The sequence below is a fragment of the Camelus ferus genome, chromosome 4 (genome assembly GCF_009834535.1).
Source record: "Camelus ferus isolate YT-003-E chromosome 4, BCGSAC_Cfer_1.0, whole genome shotgun sequence".
NCBI classification, from domain to species: domain Eukaryota; kingdom Metazoa; phylum Chordata; class Mammalia; order Artiodactyla; family Camelidae; genus Camelus; species Camelus ferus.
The window spans coordinates 13236212-13253320 of record NC_045699.1 but is presented as its reverse complement, the minus strand read 5'-3'; the positions used below and the strand labels follow the sequence as shown (position 1 = coordinate 13253320).

General features: G+C 39.3%; 2 protein-coding genes across 3 annotated transcripts in view; one reads left to right on the top strand and one right to left on the bottom strand.

The window, feature by feature from the left end:
- TEK (TEK receptor tyrosine kinase) overlaps nucleotides 1–17109 on the top strand; it is a 90609-nt gene that overhangs the window by 55830 nt on the left and 17670 nt on the right. For both annotated transcript variants that reach the window (XM_006189890.3, XM_006189891.2), the window contains exons 10-13: nucleotides 4479–4640; nucleotides 6433–6567; nucleotides 10348–10635; nucleotides 15630–15929. In XM_006189890.3, coding sequence (XP_006189952.1) covers nucleotides 4479–4640; nucleotides 6433–6567; nucleotides 10348–10635; nucleotides 15630–15929 — 885 coding nt within the window. The remainder of the gene's footprint in view (nucleotides 1–4478; nucleotides 4641–6432; nucleotides 6568–10347; nucleotides 10636–15629; nucleotides 15930–17109) is intronic.
- The window catches only part of LOC106728453 (RNA exonuclease 1 homolog), a 36483-nt gene continuing 30474 nt past the window's right edge, over nucleotides 11101–17109 (bottom strand). The window contains exon 7 of the transcript XR_004319615.1: nucleotides 11101–11541. The gene's annotated coding sequence lies outside the window, so the exon portion shown is untranslated. The remainder of the gene's footprint in view (nucleotides 11542–17109) is intronic.

Below are 17109 nucleotides of genomic sequence, written 5' to 3'. Positions count from 1 at the left end.
GAACCTTTCCTTATTTGTAAATAAAGCTTAGTTTATCTACCACTCAAGGTTATTGTGAAAACTTGTTAAATATTGGAATTGTATCTGGCACAACATGTCTGGTAGTGATTGTATCTCATGAAGAGTTTAACTTCATCGTTGTGGCTTTCTTTTCCCAGTAGAGAATAATTTGGAGAATCTCTATTTTGAGGACAACTCATTTAATATGAAGCCCCGGCTCTGCTATACAATGAACATGAATGATTTAATCCCATATTCAGAGTTCTGAGTATTCTTCCTGTTATGAATTAGTATTTCAAAATTCAAAAGTAACCTAAGTGGACGTGTGTACCCTTTGAGGCTTAGGGGGAAGAAATAAAGTGGAGGTGAATCCAAGTTAGCTTGGTTGGTGCACAGAGATACAATAAGGAATTTTAAATTTGGAAGTTCTTTTAATCCATTTAGACAAAAACACCTAAAAACTCTGTGGTATATATTCTAGAAAGGCACTGGGCTATGTGCTCCACATACTTTGTCGATCTTATTTAATTTTTATAAGGACCATGGGCAATAGGTATTGTTATCTCTGCTTTATCAGTCAGGAAACAGATTCAGAAGGTTTAGGTAACTCATCTAAGGTAGCACATCTGATGAACAGCAAATCTTAGTTTTGAACCTGGTCTCTTAACTCCAAAATCTGCATCATCTTTTCTGGATCATTTTGTTTTCTGAGTCTCATGTGTTACAGATAAGGCAGCAAGATAACTGAGGCTGATTTGAGTTTAGCTATTTCATTACTTGATTGGGAATCTTTGGGTGATCCCAGAGATAAATTCTATACCTGAACTGAATGTGAACACCCAGCACATAATCTTCTTTTAAAAGGCCAATAACAATAGTAGCGTAAGTAACAGCCTTATAGATTTGAATTCTCTGCTCTGAGAACCCATAGAAACCACTTTAGAATCTGTAATATTTTTTGGATTACTGGAAAAGCCCAGATCTACTTTATTCAGTAGAAAATTAACATGATCAGAATAATTTCTCACATCATGCATATTCTTGAAAGAAAGGAAATGATATGCAGACAAGACAAATTATGTTATTTTTAAGCTTCTTGGAATGTTTGTTGCCCATGGAAAATATGTAGTAATAAGTAAAAAACAAATCCTGTTGCTAAGATTCAGGAGAGTCACGGATTCTAATTTTTATTTTTTAAATGAAAGGCACAGCATGAATCACCAGCATAGAAGCATCTCTAGTTCTAAGTTGCTGGTGCCTCTCCACTGTCAAATTGACTGATATCCATAAACCGGAAGTAGCCATCAAATAAATTAAGCAATGTCTTTAATCATAGCATTAAAAAAAATAGATATAGATATCCTTTGGTACCTGTGAGTTGTTGTTTCTAGGACCCCCTTGGATACCAAAATCTGTGTATCAAGTGCCTTATAGAAAATGGCATAGTACTTGTGTACAACCCATGTACATCTTCCTATAGACTTTAAATCAACTCTAGATTAATTATACACTGGTCCCCTCTTATCTATGGTTTCACTTTCCATTGGTTTCAGTTACCCACGGTCAACTGCGTCCCAAAAATATTACATGGAAAATTCCAGAAGTAAACAATTCACAAATTTTAAATTGTGTGCTGTTCTGAGTAGCCTGATGAAGTCTCACGCTATTTACTCCATCTTGCTAGGGTTGCTAGGGACATGAATCCTCTCTTTGCCCAGTGTATCCAGTTACTTAGTAGCTGTCTTGGTTATCATATCCCCTATCATGAAATCATAGTGCTTACCCTCAAGTAACCTTTATGTTACTTAATAATGGCCCCAAAGGACAACAGGAGTGAGGCTGGCAATTCAGTTATTCTGTTATGGTGCCAATTTACAAGTTAACTTTATCATAGATATGTATGTATAGGGAAAAACACAGTACCTATAAGATTTGGTACTGTCTGCAGTTTGAGGCATTCACTGGGGTCTTGGAATATATCCCTTGCAGATAAGGAGAGACTATTTTAACACCTAATACAATGTAAATACTATGTATACAGTTGTAAATACAATGTAAATTCTATGTAAATAGTTGCTGGCACGTGGCAAATTCAAGTATTGCTTTTTAGAACTTACTGGAATTTTTGTTTCCTGAATATTTTCCATGTGCCCTTGGTTGAACCTGCAGATGCAGATCCTGCACACAGAAGCCTGACTGTACTAGACTTTATTACCAGAGTACAAATTGGTACAACCACTTTGGAAAACTAGCAATATATACTAAAGCTAAGCATACACCTACCCTGTGATGTAATAATTCTACACCTAGGTTTTACACTCAGAAGAAATGAGTACGTATGTTTAAAAAAAATAAAAATTTTCAGTAATGTTCAAAGCAGTTTTATTTCTAATAGCCCAAATAGCCATCAACATTAAAAAGGACTTTAAAAATTGTGTTATATTCATATGTAATGGTTTGGGAGGTCTGCTGTAGCAAAGTACCATAGACTGGGTGGCTTAAACAACAGAAATTTATTTTCTTGGCATTCTGGAGGCTAGATGATCAAAGTAATCTCATCTTGGTCTGAGATCAAGGTGTTGGCAGAGTTAGATTCTTCTGAGGCCTTGCTCCTTGGCTGTAGATTGCCATCTTCTCCCTGTGTCTTCATGTGGTCTTCCTCTGTGTGTGTATATCCCAATTTAATCTTCTTATAAGAACAACAGTCATATTGGATTAGGAATGACTGTAGACCTGATTATAACTAAATTACCTCTTTAAAGACCCTCCCTCCAAATACTATTATTGTTTACAGAGTGCAAGGGAGAAAGGAACGAGCCAAAAGAGAAAAATGATATTGAACGAGGTAGGAAGCATCTAACATGGCCCTTAATGGCCGCTGCCTTCTGGAATTCATGCCTTGTGTAATCCATTCCCTGTGAGTGTGGGCTGGACCCAGCAACTCTCCTCTAACACAGCAAAAGTGATGGGCAGGGCTGGCTTCATGGGCATGTGACCTGACCACACAGGGTCCAGCACTTGGTTTAAGGTTCTGTTGTCATGATACAACTTGAAATTTTATCTTTGAACTTTTTAGTGAAGTCCAGTGACACAATGGAGTGTGCATAAGCTGAAGAGATAGAATCAACCTGTGTGTCTGCCTCCTTTTGTGGCCACCTCATTCCCATAAGTGTTCTCGATGCCCCATGAGCACAGGAATCCGGGAGACCCGTGGTTCATGGGAGTTCATTAAGACTCAAAGCAAGTACCGGGCTACTTTGACAGTTGAGTTAATGGGGGCCCTGAGAGTCTGACAAGATGTCCTTTCCTTTCAAATCAGAACTTGCTTAATATCATGGACATACTGTAAATTTGTTTACATATTGTGGCCCTTAGGAAGGCCATAGACATTGAAATGTCTAAGATTTTTTTCATTCTCCAAGAACCAATTTTCACCTCATTGGGAGTGGTATTTCAGTCCCCTTGAGCATACATGGTCTTTTAGTTGGGGAGATGATTCTGGATTATCCAGGTGGACCCACTCTAATCTCATGAGTCTTTAAAAGCTCTAGTCAGAAAGAGATATCACAATGAAAGAAGAAGGATTAGAGAGAAGTGGCTTTGTTGTTTTTGAAGATGGAGGAAGGGGCCATGAGTCAAGGAATGCAGGTGTTTTTTAGAATCTGGAAAGAAGGAAACAGGTTCTCCCCTAGAGCCTCCGGAAGTGAACACAGCCCTGTTAACACATTGATCTTTGTCCAATGAAACCCATATCTGACTTCTGATCTCCAGAGCTATCAGATAATAAATTTATGTTACTCTAAGCAGAGAAAGAGACAAAGTCTGGTGGCCTAGTGGGAAGCCTGATATTAAATAATCACACAAAGTCAAGAAGAATAATACATTCTGAAAATTGCAGTGAAGGAAACAGTTCAGTGAAAGTGTGTGACGCGAGCCTAACCAAGATTCTGGGATAGCCCCTGTGAGGCAGTCACATCAGAGCTGAGTTAAATGATGAGTAAGAGTCAGCTGCAGAATAGTGGGAGGTCCAGAGCATGCCTTGCAGGAGAACAGCATCTACAAAAAACCCGAGACAGAAAGCAGCTTGATGCATTGTTAGTTGAGTGAACCGAAAGATCACTGGGACTGAAGGGTATTGGGCGAAGAGAAGAGGAGGTGGAAGAGGAGGCAGGGGCTCTGTCGTGTATTCCTAGCAGGTCATGGTATGAATTTTGTATTTTATTCTAAATGTAATGGGAACCTATTGAAAGGTCTTGAGCAGAGTTCTCATGTTGTAAGAAAGCACTTTGTGGATAATGGGTTGAAGAGGCAAGAGCAAAGCCAGGGGATCACAGAGCATGTAACTGCATTGACTCTGAGCAGGGAACTCAAAGAGGGCTTTGTTGGAAATGTGAAGACACTCATCCTCTACCCCATCTAAGAACAACTGTAAACCCCCAAAGTGTGAGGACTGATCTGATTCTTGACATTTTATTTAGTTCTTCCAAAGCCCTTGAATGCCCCCAATGTGATCGACACTGGACATAACTTTGCTGTCATCAACATCAGCTCTGAGCCTTACTTTGGGGATGGGCCAATCAAATCCAAGAAGCTTCTCTACAAACCTGTTAATCATTACGAAGCTTGGCGACATATTCAAGGTAAGGTTTGGAAAGGAAAGGCCCCAGCTGGAGGAGATATGGCAGGAAAATAAATTTTCCCCAAATATAGAACTCCTCTCTCCTGTCCTCAGCCCTCTCTGTTGGGGCTGTAGCAGGATTCCATTTCAGAGAATTCAGGAGAGTGCAGGTGTCCTCTGAGTTCCGGGGCTACATTTCTGAAAGTCATGGTGTACTGTGGGACACAAAACCAGCCTATGTCAGGAGTTACTATTACATCAATATTTTCCTCTGGATCGCCAGTCCCATTGTTACTCTATCTTGCTTGGTCATGGTGAAAGGTACATGTTTATGCCATGAATGTGGTAACAGGAAAGGTCCAGGGTCTGCTAGAAAGAAAGGCTGTGACTTCATCTGCTTACATCTGAGGGGTGATTGCTACTGCTGTATTGAGTTGTTTATTCTTTTTCTCACTTGAGTCTTGTCCTGCCTGCAGGCTCCTAACTCAGAGATTTTGAGAAGAATTTGGACCTGAAAGTTTGGGCTGTGGCAGACTGAACTGGATTAGGGGGAAGAGGGGATCTGGGTGAAGAGATTGATGTGCCCCTCCCCTAACTTTTTGAAAGAAAAAACCCAAATGTGATAAAATGTCAAAAGTTCATGAAAGCACTTAAATTTATTTGTTAGTTAAATTTATTTTGAGACACAAATTGCAATTCTCTTTGTTGCGTGATGATATAAAATCATGAAAAAAAAAAAAAGAAGCTGAGCATGATCAATCAGTTGACCATCCTGTTTTAATCTTTAATCACACCATCTTGTAGCGAGACCAGCCACTGTCACACTTGTAGGGAGCATGCATCCCTCTACCAATACTTCAGTCTCACTATGCCTGTGATTTCCTAAAAAAGGGCCCTCAACCCATGAGATGTAGTTTATCAAGGAAAGTACAAAAAAAGAAGAAAAGGAGTGTTTGGGGTTTAATAACACTAGCTGACCTGGGTACATTGAATAAAGGCATGGTATTGTAAATGAGCTCTTCACATTCTATTGAAGACTCAGCCAAAATTCAGAATCCCAGGCTGGTTTGCTGGACAGCTGTTTCCAACATCAGTGGCTAGGTCTTATTTAAAAGAAGCTTTTTTTTTCTTACCGTGGTAATAATTCATTATCTCTGTGGACACCCACCAAATGGTCTTCTAAGAACTCTTAAACAACAGTCTAATATTTTTTCTTACCAACTGGAAATTTACCAGATGGTAAGGCAAAAATCTACCTTTGTAATATCCATGGAGAAACAGAACCTGGCAAAAGCAGATAGCTAAGGGGAAAAGAAGCCTATGCCATTAGTTTATGGGATGTATTTTCTAGTGCTTCAGAACCCTTCATTTATTATGACATGACCGTTACAGATTTGTTGTCTGGTCATTGTAAGCAAGCCCTCAAAGAGTCTCTTCTCTTGATTGCACTCACTGTATGTACTTGAAAACATTAGAAGTTAAATTTTTTTGTATTATTCTAATTGAGTTTTTTCCTGTAAATCTGATTGGTATTCCATATAGTTGAAGATCTGTTTGGTTTTACTCTGCAAATAAAAAGACAAAAACACTAGAGTAGAAATGTATAAGGGGCACAGACTTATTTATATTAAAAAGCCTTATTTTTCTTAGATTAGGAACACCGAGGCCCTGATGATGGAATTGCATCTCTGTTTCACTCAGACACTGTATTTTAAAAAAACAGACATTAGTTTACATCACAATGACAACATTCCTGTTTAAAGAATGTACAAGATTTCCAACTTAAAAGTTTCCCGGACTTTCCCTCTTCTCAGTGACAAATGAGATTGTGACCCTCAACTATTTGGAACCTCGCACAGAATACGAGCTCTGCGTGCAGCTGGTCCGGCGTGGAGAGGGCGGGGAAGGGCATCCCGGACCTGTGAGGCGGTTCACGACAGCTTCTATCGGTCAGTTGAAGCCAACGGGCATTTATTCAGGAGCTGGGTGGGTGGGGGAGGAAGGGGAAAGAGGAAGGAAGACCAGGAAGGGTGGTGGTGGGTGAGTGGGTGGGTGGGGATGGTGGTGGAAGGAGTTTGCTTTTGAATGGGTGGGAAAGTGACAGGAAGGCTAGCAACTTGGAGCCAAACCGGCCCTTTATTTGGGCTGCACTCCTGGCCTGTCTCCCTGGGGAAGAGGGTCTGCAGCAATCACGGGACAGAGAAGGAAGCAGATGAGCCTTCAGGAAGGCAGAGACCTCCCTCAGGAGTCGAGATTTACTTAGTAGCAACTGTACTCAGTCTTGGCTCCTGAGTTTTACCACCACTTTCCTGTTTGCATCTTAAGGGCCCAGGCCAGGCTCTGGCCACACCACATACTTCAGATATCCCAGTGTATTTATTTTTAAAAAGTAACTTCTAATTTTTCAAAGTAAATCACGCACTTAATGAAGGCATCAAATAGAATGAAAGGCTTTCCCTAATGAGCAGCCATCCTCTGCTCTATCTCGCCACCTCCCCATCCTGTTTCCTATAGGCAGCCCCTTTTACCTCCTTGAGCCATATGGTCTGCACCTCCATGTTTCTAAATCGGTGGTTCTCAAACATGAGTGTCCATCCGAATCACCTGTACAGCTTATTAAAATGAATTTCTGGGCCCCGCCCCCAGAGTTTCAGATTGAGTAGGCTTGGGGTAGGGGTGGGGTTCAGGAATCTGCACTTCTAATGAGTTCCCGAGTGATGCTTGACGCTGCTGGTCTACACATTTTAAGGAATATATGTAGCAGGATTTCTTGACTGATGAGTGTTAGTATCTATGGGTCTTCTATTGTGTTAGCTGAGGAGCACTTGAATTTGGGAAATTTCCTTGATTCTAACCCGGGCTCCAACTTTCTGCTATCCAGGTCTCCTCCTCTGAAACATTCCAGTGATCCCTTGTAAAGTTCTCTTTAGTGGTCTAGTGTTTCCTGTGTATAATCATTCTGTTACTATCTCCTGGTCAGCACTTACTAGTTTCAAATTCACATTTATTTCATTGTAAAAAATATCAACTTCCTCATTTGATAGATTGAAAAGTAGAGTCCATCGAATACATCACCATCCTCGATCTTCAAACTTAATATCCTGGTTTCTCCAATTATTACTTCTACCTGGGAACCCAAAGTCACCATGTCCTTATCCCAGTTGATGGGTTTTCCTGCTTTTAGTCTGTTTGTTTACTAAAGGCAGAAGTATATGGAATGATTTAGTGAGAAACTAAAAAGACCATCCAGCTCTCCTGCAGGGGTTGTGCATCCCTAACAGAGACACTCCCTTCCGTGCTCCCCACCTAGTGTTCATCTGATCAGCAGCATCCTTAAAGAACCAAATAAAACTCAGGAGCTACTCTGATGCTTTTAGAAGCATTGCACAAGTCAGAAATGGCTTCCTGGGAACAGACCAGGCAGAAAATACAAAAAATAACACTAGCAACGACTTTTGAGTTAGAGGATAAAGGAATCTCCATGACTGTGATTCAAGGGGCTCCTGATGTGTTGTCAGGTTGCTGCTAAAAGGCAAATGGTAGTTAATTCTCTCTTAGGCCAGTGCTGCTGAATCAAAAGGGGAAGGCCATAATCTGACTCAGATGGAAAGTATTTATGGAACAGAACATAAAACACTCACAGGCTCACACCGTGCTGTCTTCAACCCTCAGAATGTGTTCCAGCCAGGATGTATTTAGAGGCCTCTTGGCATATTTCAAAGTAGTTCTCAGGGGTGGGTGGGAAGGGGATTCTTGAAGGTTCATCTTTTCCCATCATTTGAATTTTGCTGATGTTTGTGTAATTCATTTGACAGCTGCACTATTTCTGAGTGTGTTGATTGAGTGGTAGAGGCCAGGAGCGGAGGGGAGGGAATACACTCTGAACCCATGGCAGAAAGAGGGCAGTTAGGGAGGGGTGAAGGGTAAGTCGTGTTCCCAAAGGGAAGGAAAAAGGAAGATGACCATTAATGGGTTTCTTCCTCTGTACCAGGCTTAGAAGGTTTACGTATATGCTCGAGACCATCAGCCCTCTGTACTGCTTTACTGTTGTAAGCCCACCTACCCATTCCAGGTGGCTTATTTGGGAACTTAAACTTCAGAGAAGAGCAAAGGAAGGTGACATCACCTCTCTCCATTTGCGAAGGTTATGGAGAAAAGACCAATAAAACCTTGAGCATAATGCCAGGCTGGTGGCAGGACCTGACTACTGGTTCTCCCTAGTCTAAGGGTGGTCAGAACTGGCGGGTGAGAGTCCCTCTCCTGGTGGCTGGAAACAGACCCTTCTTCTCAACTCTAACCAAGTTTCTCAGCCTTTTTATTTTTATTTTTTAATTATCACCTCCTAACAAGCTTTTGTCCTGATGTCTTTTCTGCCATGAATTGTAATATCACAGATCTGTTTATATACTGTGGCTCCTTTCTAAACCACTGTAGTATCTAAAATTTTCTCATACTCCAAGAATCAATTTTTGCCCCTTTAGAGGCAATAATTTCCCCACTGAGGATGTGTGAGTAGGGGATCCCTATTCTATATTTTGAAAATACTTTATATCTGGAATTTTAAAAAAAATCAGTGTATCAATTGATTGAAATTTGATTATTTCAATTAATCAATTAATTGAAAACATACAGATTCCTCCACTGACCACTGGCACAAGATAAGATATCTTGGAAGGAAGAGGAAGGAAGGGAGGGAGGAAGGGAAAAAATGTTGAGAGCCCCAACCCCTTCCAAGCATTTTCACCTCCATTATCTCATTTCTCCTGAGTCTGAAAGATGAGTATTTTCATTTCATGTTACATGTGAGCTCGGAGAGATTATGAATTTTCTCAAGGTCACAAAACTAAAGGGGCAGGCTCCTGTCTCTGATTTCAAAGCCGTCATGTTTCCATTCAGTTACCTCTATGGTAGCCCAGATTCTTATGGGTAATTACGGCCAGACATCATGTGGTCATGATGAGCCAAACCTTGATGTGACCAGAGCAGTGGTAGGCCTAGCCCTGCCATCACAGTGTTATGATGTTTGGAATTGTCCTTGCTAAGGGGAAGTAACTCTGAAATTGCTTTAAGATGCGTTACTCAAAATGGGAACAGAAACACTGAACACTCACTTACAACCCCACAACCTTTGCAAAGCGTGTTTTCATTTTTATCAGTTTCCTTCCTCTTTCACCAATTGTGGATATAATTTTTACCAAGTTGTAGTTATTTTTCTCATGTCGTGTAAATTTTGGAGGGGCTTCTGTACTTTTCCCAATTATCTTTTAATCCCTTGGATGGCTAGATCATAATTTATCAAAGCATTTCCCTATTTTGAGCATTTAGGTTTCTTATGATTATTTGTTATTATAAATAATGTTGTAATGAACATCTTCATGCACCTACTTTTTCTCTTTCTTTGTTATTTCTTCAGGATAAATCCCTGATAGTCAGATTATATGGCCAAGGTATATGGTCATTTCTAGGGCTCTTGAAAAACATTTGTAAATTGTCCTTCATAGGAGTTGTATTCCTATATTACAATTACTCAGACTACATGTGAGAATATTTTAAAGCTTTGCTATTTTGGTAGGAAAAAAAATATTACATGGCTGCTAGCATCTGTTTCTTTGATAGCTTATGAAGTCAAATATTACTCTAAAAGCAAAGTTTATTCTATAAAGCTGTCCTTTGGGGTTGTTGTTAACTACACCCTATATAAAAATAATCATCTTTCTGATTTCTCCTAGGTCTTCCTCCTCCAAGAGGTCTCAGTCTCCTCCCAAAAAGTCAGACCACTCTAAATTTGACCTGGCAACCAATATTTCCAAGCTCAGAAGATGACTTTTATGTTGAAGTCGAGAGGAGGTCTGTGCAAATGAATAGTGATCAGCAGAACATTAAAGTGCCAGGCAACTTGACTTCAGTGCTACTTAACAACTTACACCCCCGGGAGCAGTACATAGTCCGAGCCAGAGTCAACACCAAGGCCCAGGGGGAGTGGAGTGAAGATCTCATCGCATGGACCCTTAGTGATAGTAAGTAACTCATGCTGTCCCAGCCTTGCCTGAATGACACTTGGCTACTGACATTTGAACTTAGCTCCCATCACTTCGAGGCTGATTTTCAGACATCATGAAAGGTACTTAGTTGTGAATGGAAGCCAATTATCACCCCCCACCAACACATCAAATCATTTTAGTGACCTGCAGTACGTATGGAATTTCCATATATTTGGATTTGCAATAATTCAGGACGTAAATTTGTGGTAAAATTTACTTTTCCTTTCTACAGAATTACTTATTACATATATTAAGAATATGAGTAAAGTTGTCTAGGGCTGTTGACAGGACAGTTGAATCTGTTGTTGAATCTGTTACAGGACAGTTTTCAGGATTTTTGTGTATCTATATGCACACAGATAATGATTAATTATAGATAGGTCTTTCCTAATCTTAAAAGCCAAAGAACCTTGCTTGAAAAATCTTCATAACAGACAATTCTTGGAGTTACAATACATATTTGAGTTTAGTAAAACCACTTTCTTTCAAAATAGTCTTCATTTCAGGATTTTCTCAATTTCATATTGGTCTTTAAAATTAGTTGAAATATCTTCAGTTTCTCTGTAATACCAAAAGCTTTTCCATCACGAACTAGAGAGTTGTGTTTTGATTCATGGCATTAAAACGTCTGTGCATTTTGGAGTCCTTGGAAAGATGAGATATTTTGAAGTCACACCAACTGTCACTGATGCTAGGATCCTGTGGTCTCCTGTCAAGTCTCGAAGTCTGAGTTTCTCTTCTGAAGCTGAGTCTCCACTTCCCCAGTAACAGGTGTGCAGACTGGCTTAGTGTTTCTCCAGCCGCTCCCTTCTTGTATCAATAACACGCAGAAGTCTCAACTGTTCGGTCAGTGTTTAGGGATGTCTTCATCATCTGCTAATTCTGGGAAATTTAAAAGTTATAGAACAGTGCCAATAGTACTGCAGCAAACACCAACATTTCTACCACCCAGAATTAACAACTGTTAATATTTTATCATATTTGCTTTCAGCTACTTCGTGGAAGTAATTCCACAATAAAGATGCAACAAAATCCCATTGGACTCTCATCCCTACTCTAATTCTTTCCCCCCTCCCCAGAGACAACCAAAATTATGAGTTTGTTACGTATCTTTCTATTCAGTGTTGTAAAATTTTAATGTATTATATACATCCATAAGTGTCGGTATGCATACATATTCTTCATCTTGCTTTTTGAATAAAAATGATTTCTATCTGTACCTATTAATTTGCTTAAATCTGACATATTCCTTATTAACTTCCATATAGTACTGTGTGCTATGACAATTTCATCTTACTTATCCATTCCCTTTTAGGTTAACATTTAGATTGTTTCCTTCTTTCTGTTTTTCCTGTTGCAAAAATGCAGTGACTGTCCTTATACATATTTACACCTGCATAGGTGTGAGAGCTTTTCCAGGGAACTTGTCTGCAAGTGGAATTGATGAGCTCTCTTCCTCTAAAGTGGCTATGCAATGCGCACTATGTTCAGGAGTATATGAGAGTACCACTTCCTCTATAGCCATCTTTGTATCTATGTCCTTTCCCTACATCTATCTAAATATCATTTGATATTGTAAAATCTTTTTTATTTTTGTCACTCTCAAAAGTAAAGGGTATCTAACTAGTGATTTCAACTTCCATATCCTTGATAATCAGCAAGGTCGAGCATCTTTTTCTTGGGTATTTTATTGGACATTTGGATTTCCTCTTTTTTGTTATATTTGTTGATACACTTTGCCCATTTGCTATTGGTTATCTTTTCTTAACAGATTTATTAAAAATGCTTATATAATTTAGATACTAATCTTCCTATATACATTACAAATGTATTCTCTTAATTTCTTTATTTTCACCTTGGTGGTGGTATCTGTTACCCAAAGAAACTTTGCATTTTGATATAATCAAACCTGTCAATATTTGCCTTTCTGGTTTGTATTTTTTGTGTTTTGAAATTACTCCCTACCTCAAGGTCATGAACATATTCTCTGTATTTTTCCAGTAGCTCTAGTGTTTTGTTTTGCATATTAGGTCTTTCAGATATAGGGTTGCTATTTTGGGGTGTGGTGTAAGTATTTTAATCTTTTTAGTTGTAACCTTACTTAATCATATATGGCAAGCTGATGGACCCAATGCCATACATGGAATAGTCCCTCTAGTGACTTGTGGTGCTTTCTGCATCATAGGCCAAATTCTCATTTTGGTTTTGTGTCTATTTCTGGACACTCTGTTCTCTTTTACTGATGTTTGGGTTTTTGGGGATATATATTGTTCCTGTACTAATCCAATCTATTTAAATTTCTATAGATTTATGAAATGTTTTGATAACTATAGAGTGAATCCCTATTTTCTTTTTCAAAGTTGTCTTGGATGTTTATTCACTATTTTATGTAAAATTTGCCCTCATTAGCATTACACATGATCAAAATCACATCATCAGTATCATCTGTATGATTAAGTGAAAACTAGCTAGTTGTCATTGCAAGTGAACTTGCCTTGGGAGGCTGTATGAAATTTAATGGGGGTGGGGAGCTGTTATGCTGCTGGCGATGGTAGAGGTGTTGATTGGCAGGGTAGGAGCTCATCCCTACAGAATCAGGAAATCAGGGTAAGAAGTATGTGGATAAGAACAATTCAGTTTTAACTGAGACAGTTGTTAATATGCTGTGTTGCCAGTGGCTCATCTTCCATATAGGTTGTTCAGAAGTACGATTAATGCTTCTCGGTATACAGTTTATACTGGTGCCCAGCCTAGCAGTTCCATCTGGACCAAGTGTAAGGAGTGGAACCGATCATATTTGGTCTATGGCACCTAAAGGATGTAAAAAATGATATATGTATATAATGTTCTCTTGCACATGTATATGTGGAGTATCTCATTGGACACAATTACTTTGAGGAGAGAACAGTAGGCATTTGCATCACATTTAACAGATAAGAAACTTAAGGCACAGAGGAGGGTAAGTGACTTGACCAAAGTTATATAGCCATTAAGTCATGGGGTAGGACCCTAATTCACATTTTTGTTTGTTTTTGCCAAACCATGCTACCCATTTGTCTCTTTGGATGAGCAACCAACTGCTTCAAGACAAGACTGGTTCCTGGCAAAGCTCCTTTAGCAACCATATCCCACTTCTAAATTGTTCACTATTTAAGTTAGCATTTCATAAAGTGTTTAAAAACCTAATTTAGAGTCACCCAGGGAAGCTGCTAAAATGTAGATGACTAGGCTTAGACTCAGTAAATCTAAATAAAAGTCCACTGAGCTAGCTTAAAGGGTGACTTCTTTCGGATACTGAATAGATAAATTGGTACAAGCAAATTTCTAATTTTTAGTTGACACCAGGATTATATTCATTATTCTTCTAGCAGGTGTCTGCGAGGTGCTGCTTCTTTTTGTGACAGGTTTAGAATACTACTAGTTTATGAAGTTGAATTTTTTTGGAGGCACAACTATACAGACACTAAATATGTGTTCATAGTAATCTGAAAATGTAAAGATTCTTAATACCCTGTAATCCTTGTAGGAAGGAAGGTTATTTTATATTTTTGTAAAAATATGCAAAAAGTTTGGTACTAGAAACAAAGGAAGTTAAGACATACTGTAGATTAATTGTGATTTTTGATAATTTACTACTCATTAGACATAGAAAATACCAATCAGATTTGAAAGGTTCGAAATCCAGTACCTTGACAGAAACGTTATGCTGTACACCAGAAATTGACAGATTGTATCAGACTGTACTGCAATTTAAGAAACCAAATAAACAAATGAAAAACAAAATCCAATACCCAAGTCCCATAAATTGCCACAGTCACCTAAGGAACATGATATGGGGAATCAGGGTCATGGAAAGAGGAACTTTAGAATGAAGAAGAATCTCTGAGAATTTAGAATACAAAGAGGATACCTTAAGATACTTCTCAAAGGTCCTAATTTGTTTATAAGCAGTAGTTTTCATCTGGAAAAACAGTGGTAGATAGAGTAGAATGGTCTGGATCTACTACTTGCTTACTGGGTCCAGTAAAAGCCCTTCCATTTTTGAAGTTACCATGTTCGCATCTCTAAAATTTGAATATAAAAATCTCAGCACAGTTTACCTATCTGCCTGTGTGGTTCTAGGGGTCAGAGAGAGCCTTCATATGGAAGCATCTTGTAAACAGCCTGGCAAATGTAAGGTACAGTTAACACCAAGAGCAAGACCTTGGATTCATTCTTCCCTTCAAATAGTTTTAGGCTTTATAGAGTCACAAACTTCCCTTCTAGCCTGTGTCCATTATCTGGAAGGAGTTGAGAGTTCAGTGATGATTCTGTACACATCATCTTTGTATCTGGAAAACCTCAAGGCATTGCTCTCTCATCCTGCCCATGCCCCTGAGTGGAAAGTGATCTTTCTTTCCCCTAAGTCCCTATAGAACTCTGTCTCCTAAGTGCTTAACATATCTTGTTAATAAGTGCGTAACAAGGATAGGCTCTATGGGCCAGTGGCTAAGACTACAGATGATGGTGTTAGACTAACAGAATCCTATTTCTTCTACTTAATAGCTGTGTGACCTTGGGCAAGTCACTTAATCTCTCTGGACCTCAATACTTAGGGTAAGATTGTTATGAGTTGTTGAGGTACTATATGGAAGGGCCTGTATAAATGTTAGCTCTCCTAATCATTCTGTTCTCAGCGTCAAAAACAGTGTAATAGCAGTTTGTGGAGTAACAGAATCTCCGAGGCCTTTAATTAGTATAAGGATGGCAAATGTGTGATAAGTGTGCTGCTGTTTTCCCATCTGTGGCCATTTGTCAAGTCTGCATTGAGTCCACCACCAGTGGATTGGCGTCATCCTCTGAGATAACACTTACAAGTGATTCATGGTTTATGAGCTGACATTAACTCTTTCTCTCTCAAAAGCATAATAATCCAAGAGATGGTAATATTTCTTAATTAAAATCGTGTTTGTTTGTTTTTCAATTTCTAGTTCTCCCTCCTCAACCAGAAAACATCAAGATTTCCAACATCACAGACTCCTCAGCTGTGATCTCTTGGACGATCTTGGATGGCTATTCTATTTCTTCTATTATCATCCGTTACAAGGTTCAGGGCAAGAATGAAGACCAGCACATTGATGTGAAGATCAAGAACACTACCATCACCCAGTACCAGCTCAAGGGCCTGGAGCCTGAAACAGTGTACCAGGTGGACATCTTTGCAGAGAACAACATCGGGTCCAGCAATCCAACCTTTTCTCATGAACTGATGACTCTTTCTGAATCTCAAGGTTGGTAGAGTGGACAGGTATTTACATAGGATTATTTCTGGGGAGTATCAGAAAAGCCCCACTGTCTTAAGATGTTTACCCCGTGTTTGTATCGTGTGACGTGATGGGCTTGTCTTAATAAGCTTCACCACCTCTACATAGCTCCTTAAAATGAAAATGCCCCTTGGAAGGATATCCTGTCGATCCATTTTCTTATCATTTAACCTTAGGTGAAATTAGCCTACCCAGCCAGTAACTGAAGCTCTGAGGAATATGAATTTGGTTCCATGGAGAACGAAGACCTTGGAACTAGCTTAGTGGAGGCAAGCCCATAGGAGGCTCCAAGGACCACACTCCATTCTTTCTTAAAATTAACTCGTCCTTTAGCTTGGATGACACTATGCTATTCTGAGTTTTCTCTTATTTTTCAGATCCAGGTTATGACGTCTCCTCATCCACCACTAACCCCCACCCCAAAGAGAATAAGCTCTTTTAGACAGAGATCCCTCAGAGGGCTAAGCACACCAGGCCCGGTGTTGGTGATGTTTTTAAATGGAAACATAGTTGATATATAATATTATGTTAGTTTCAGGTATACTACACAGTGATTTGACATTTGCATCTATGATGCAGTGATTGCCACATATATAATATATTTGCGTATACTACAGAATGATTACCTCTAGTAATCATCTGTCTCCATACAAAGTTACTACAATATTATTGACCATATTCCTTATGTTGTACATTATATCCCTGTGGATTATTTATTTCATATTTGGAGGGCTGGACCTCATAATCCCCTCTAGTATTTGATTGATAAAAACTGTTGAACATAATTAGTGGACAAGGGCCCCAGGGATGGGCAGGGCTGCAGCTCCTGGAGAGCCTTCCCTGTGAAGGGTCTGTCTGAAATGGCACCTCCTAGTCCTCTGTGCTGCACAACTCATGCAAGGGATTGGAGACGGAGGGACGTTAGAGGGAAATGATGACTCTTGCAGATTTATAATGTAGATCAGAGTATTTTTACAGAAAATCTTGTAGCACTAAAAATATCTTGATTTTCTTGAGGGCTACCTAGGGCTTAAAAAAAACTCAAACAAGCTCTGTTTTCAGTGTTGATTCTTTGGAACATTTTTGAAATGTCCAAGGAATAATGAGTCTGCCCACTACAGAGAATTGTAGTTTTCAGATGACAGTC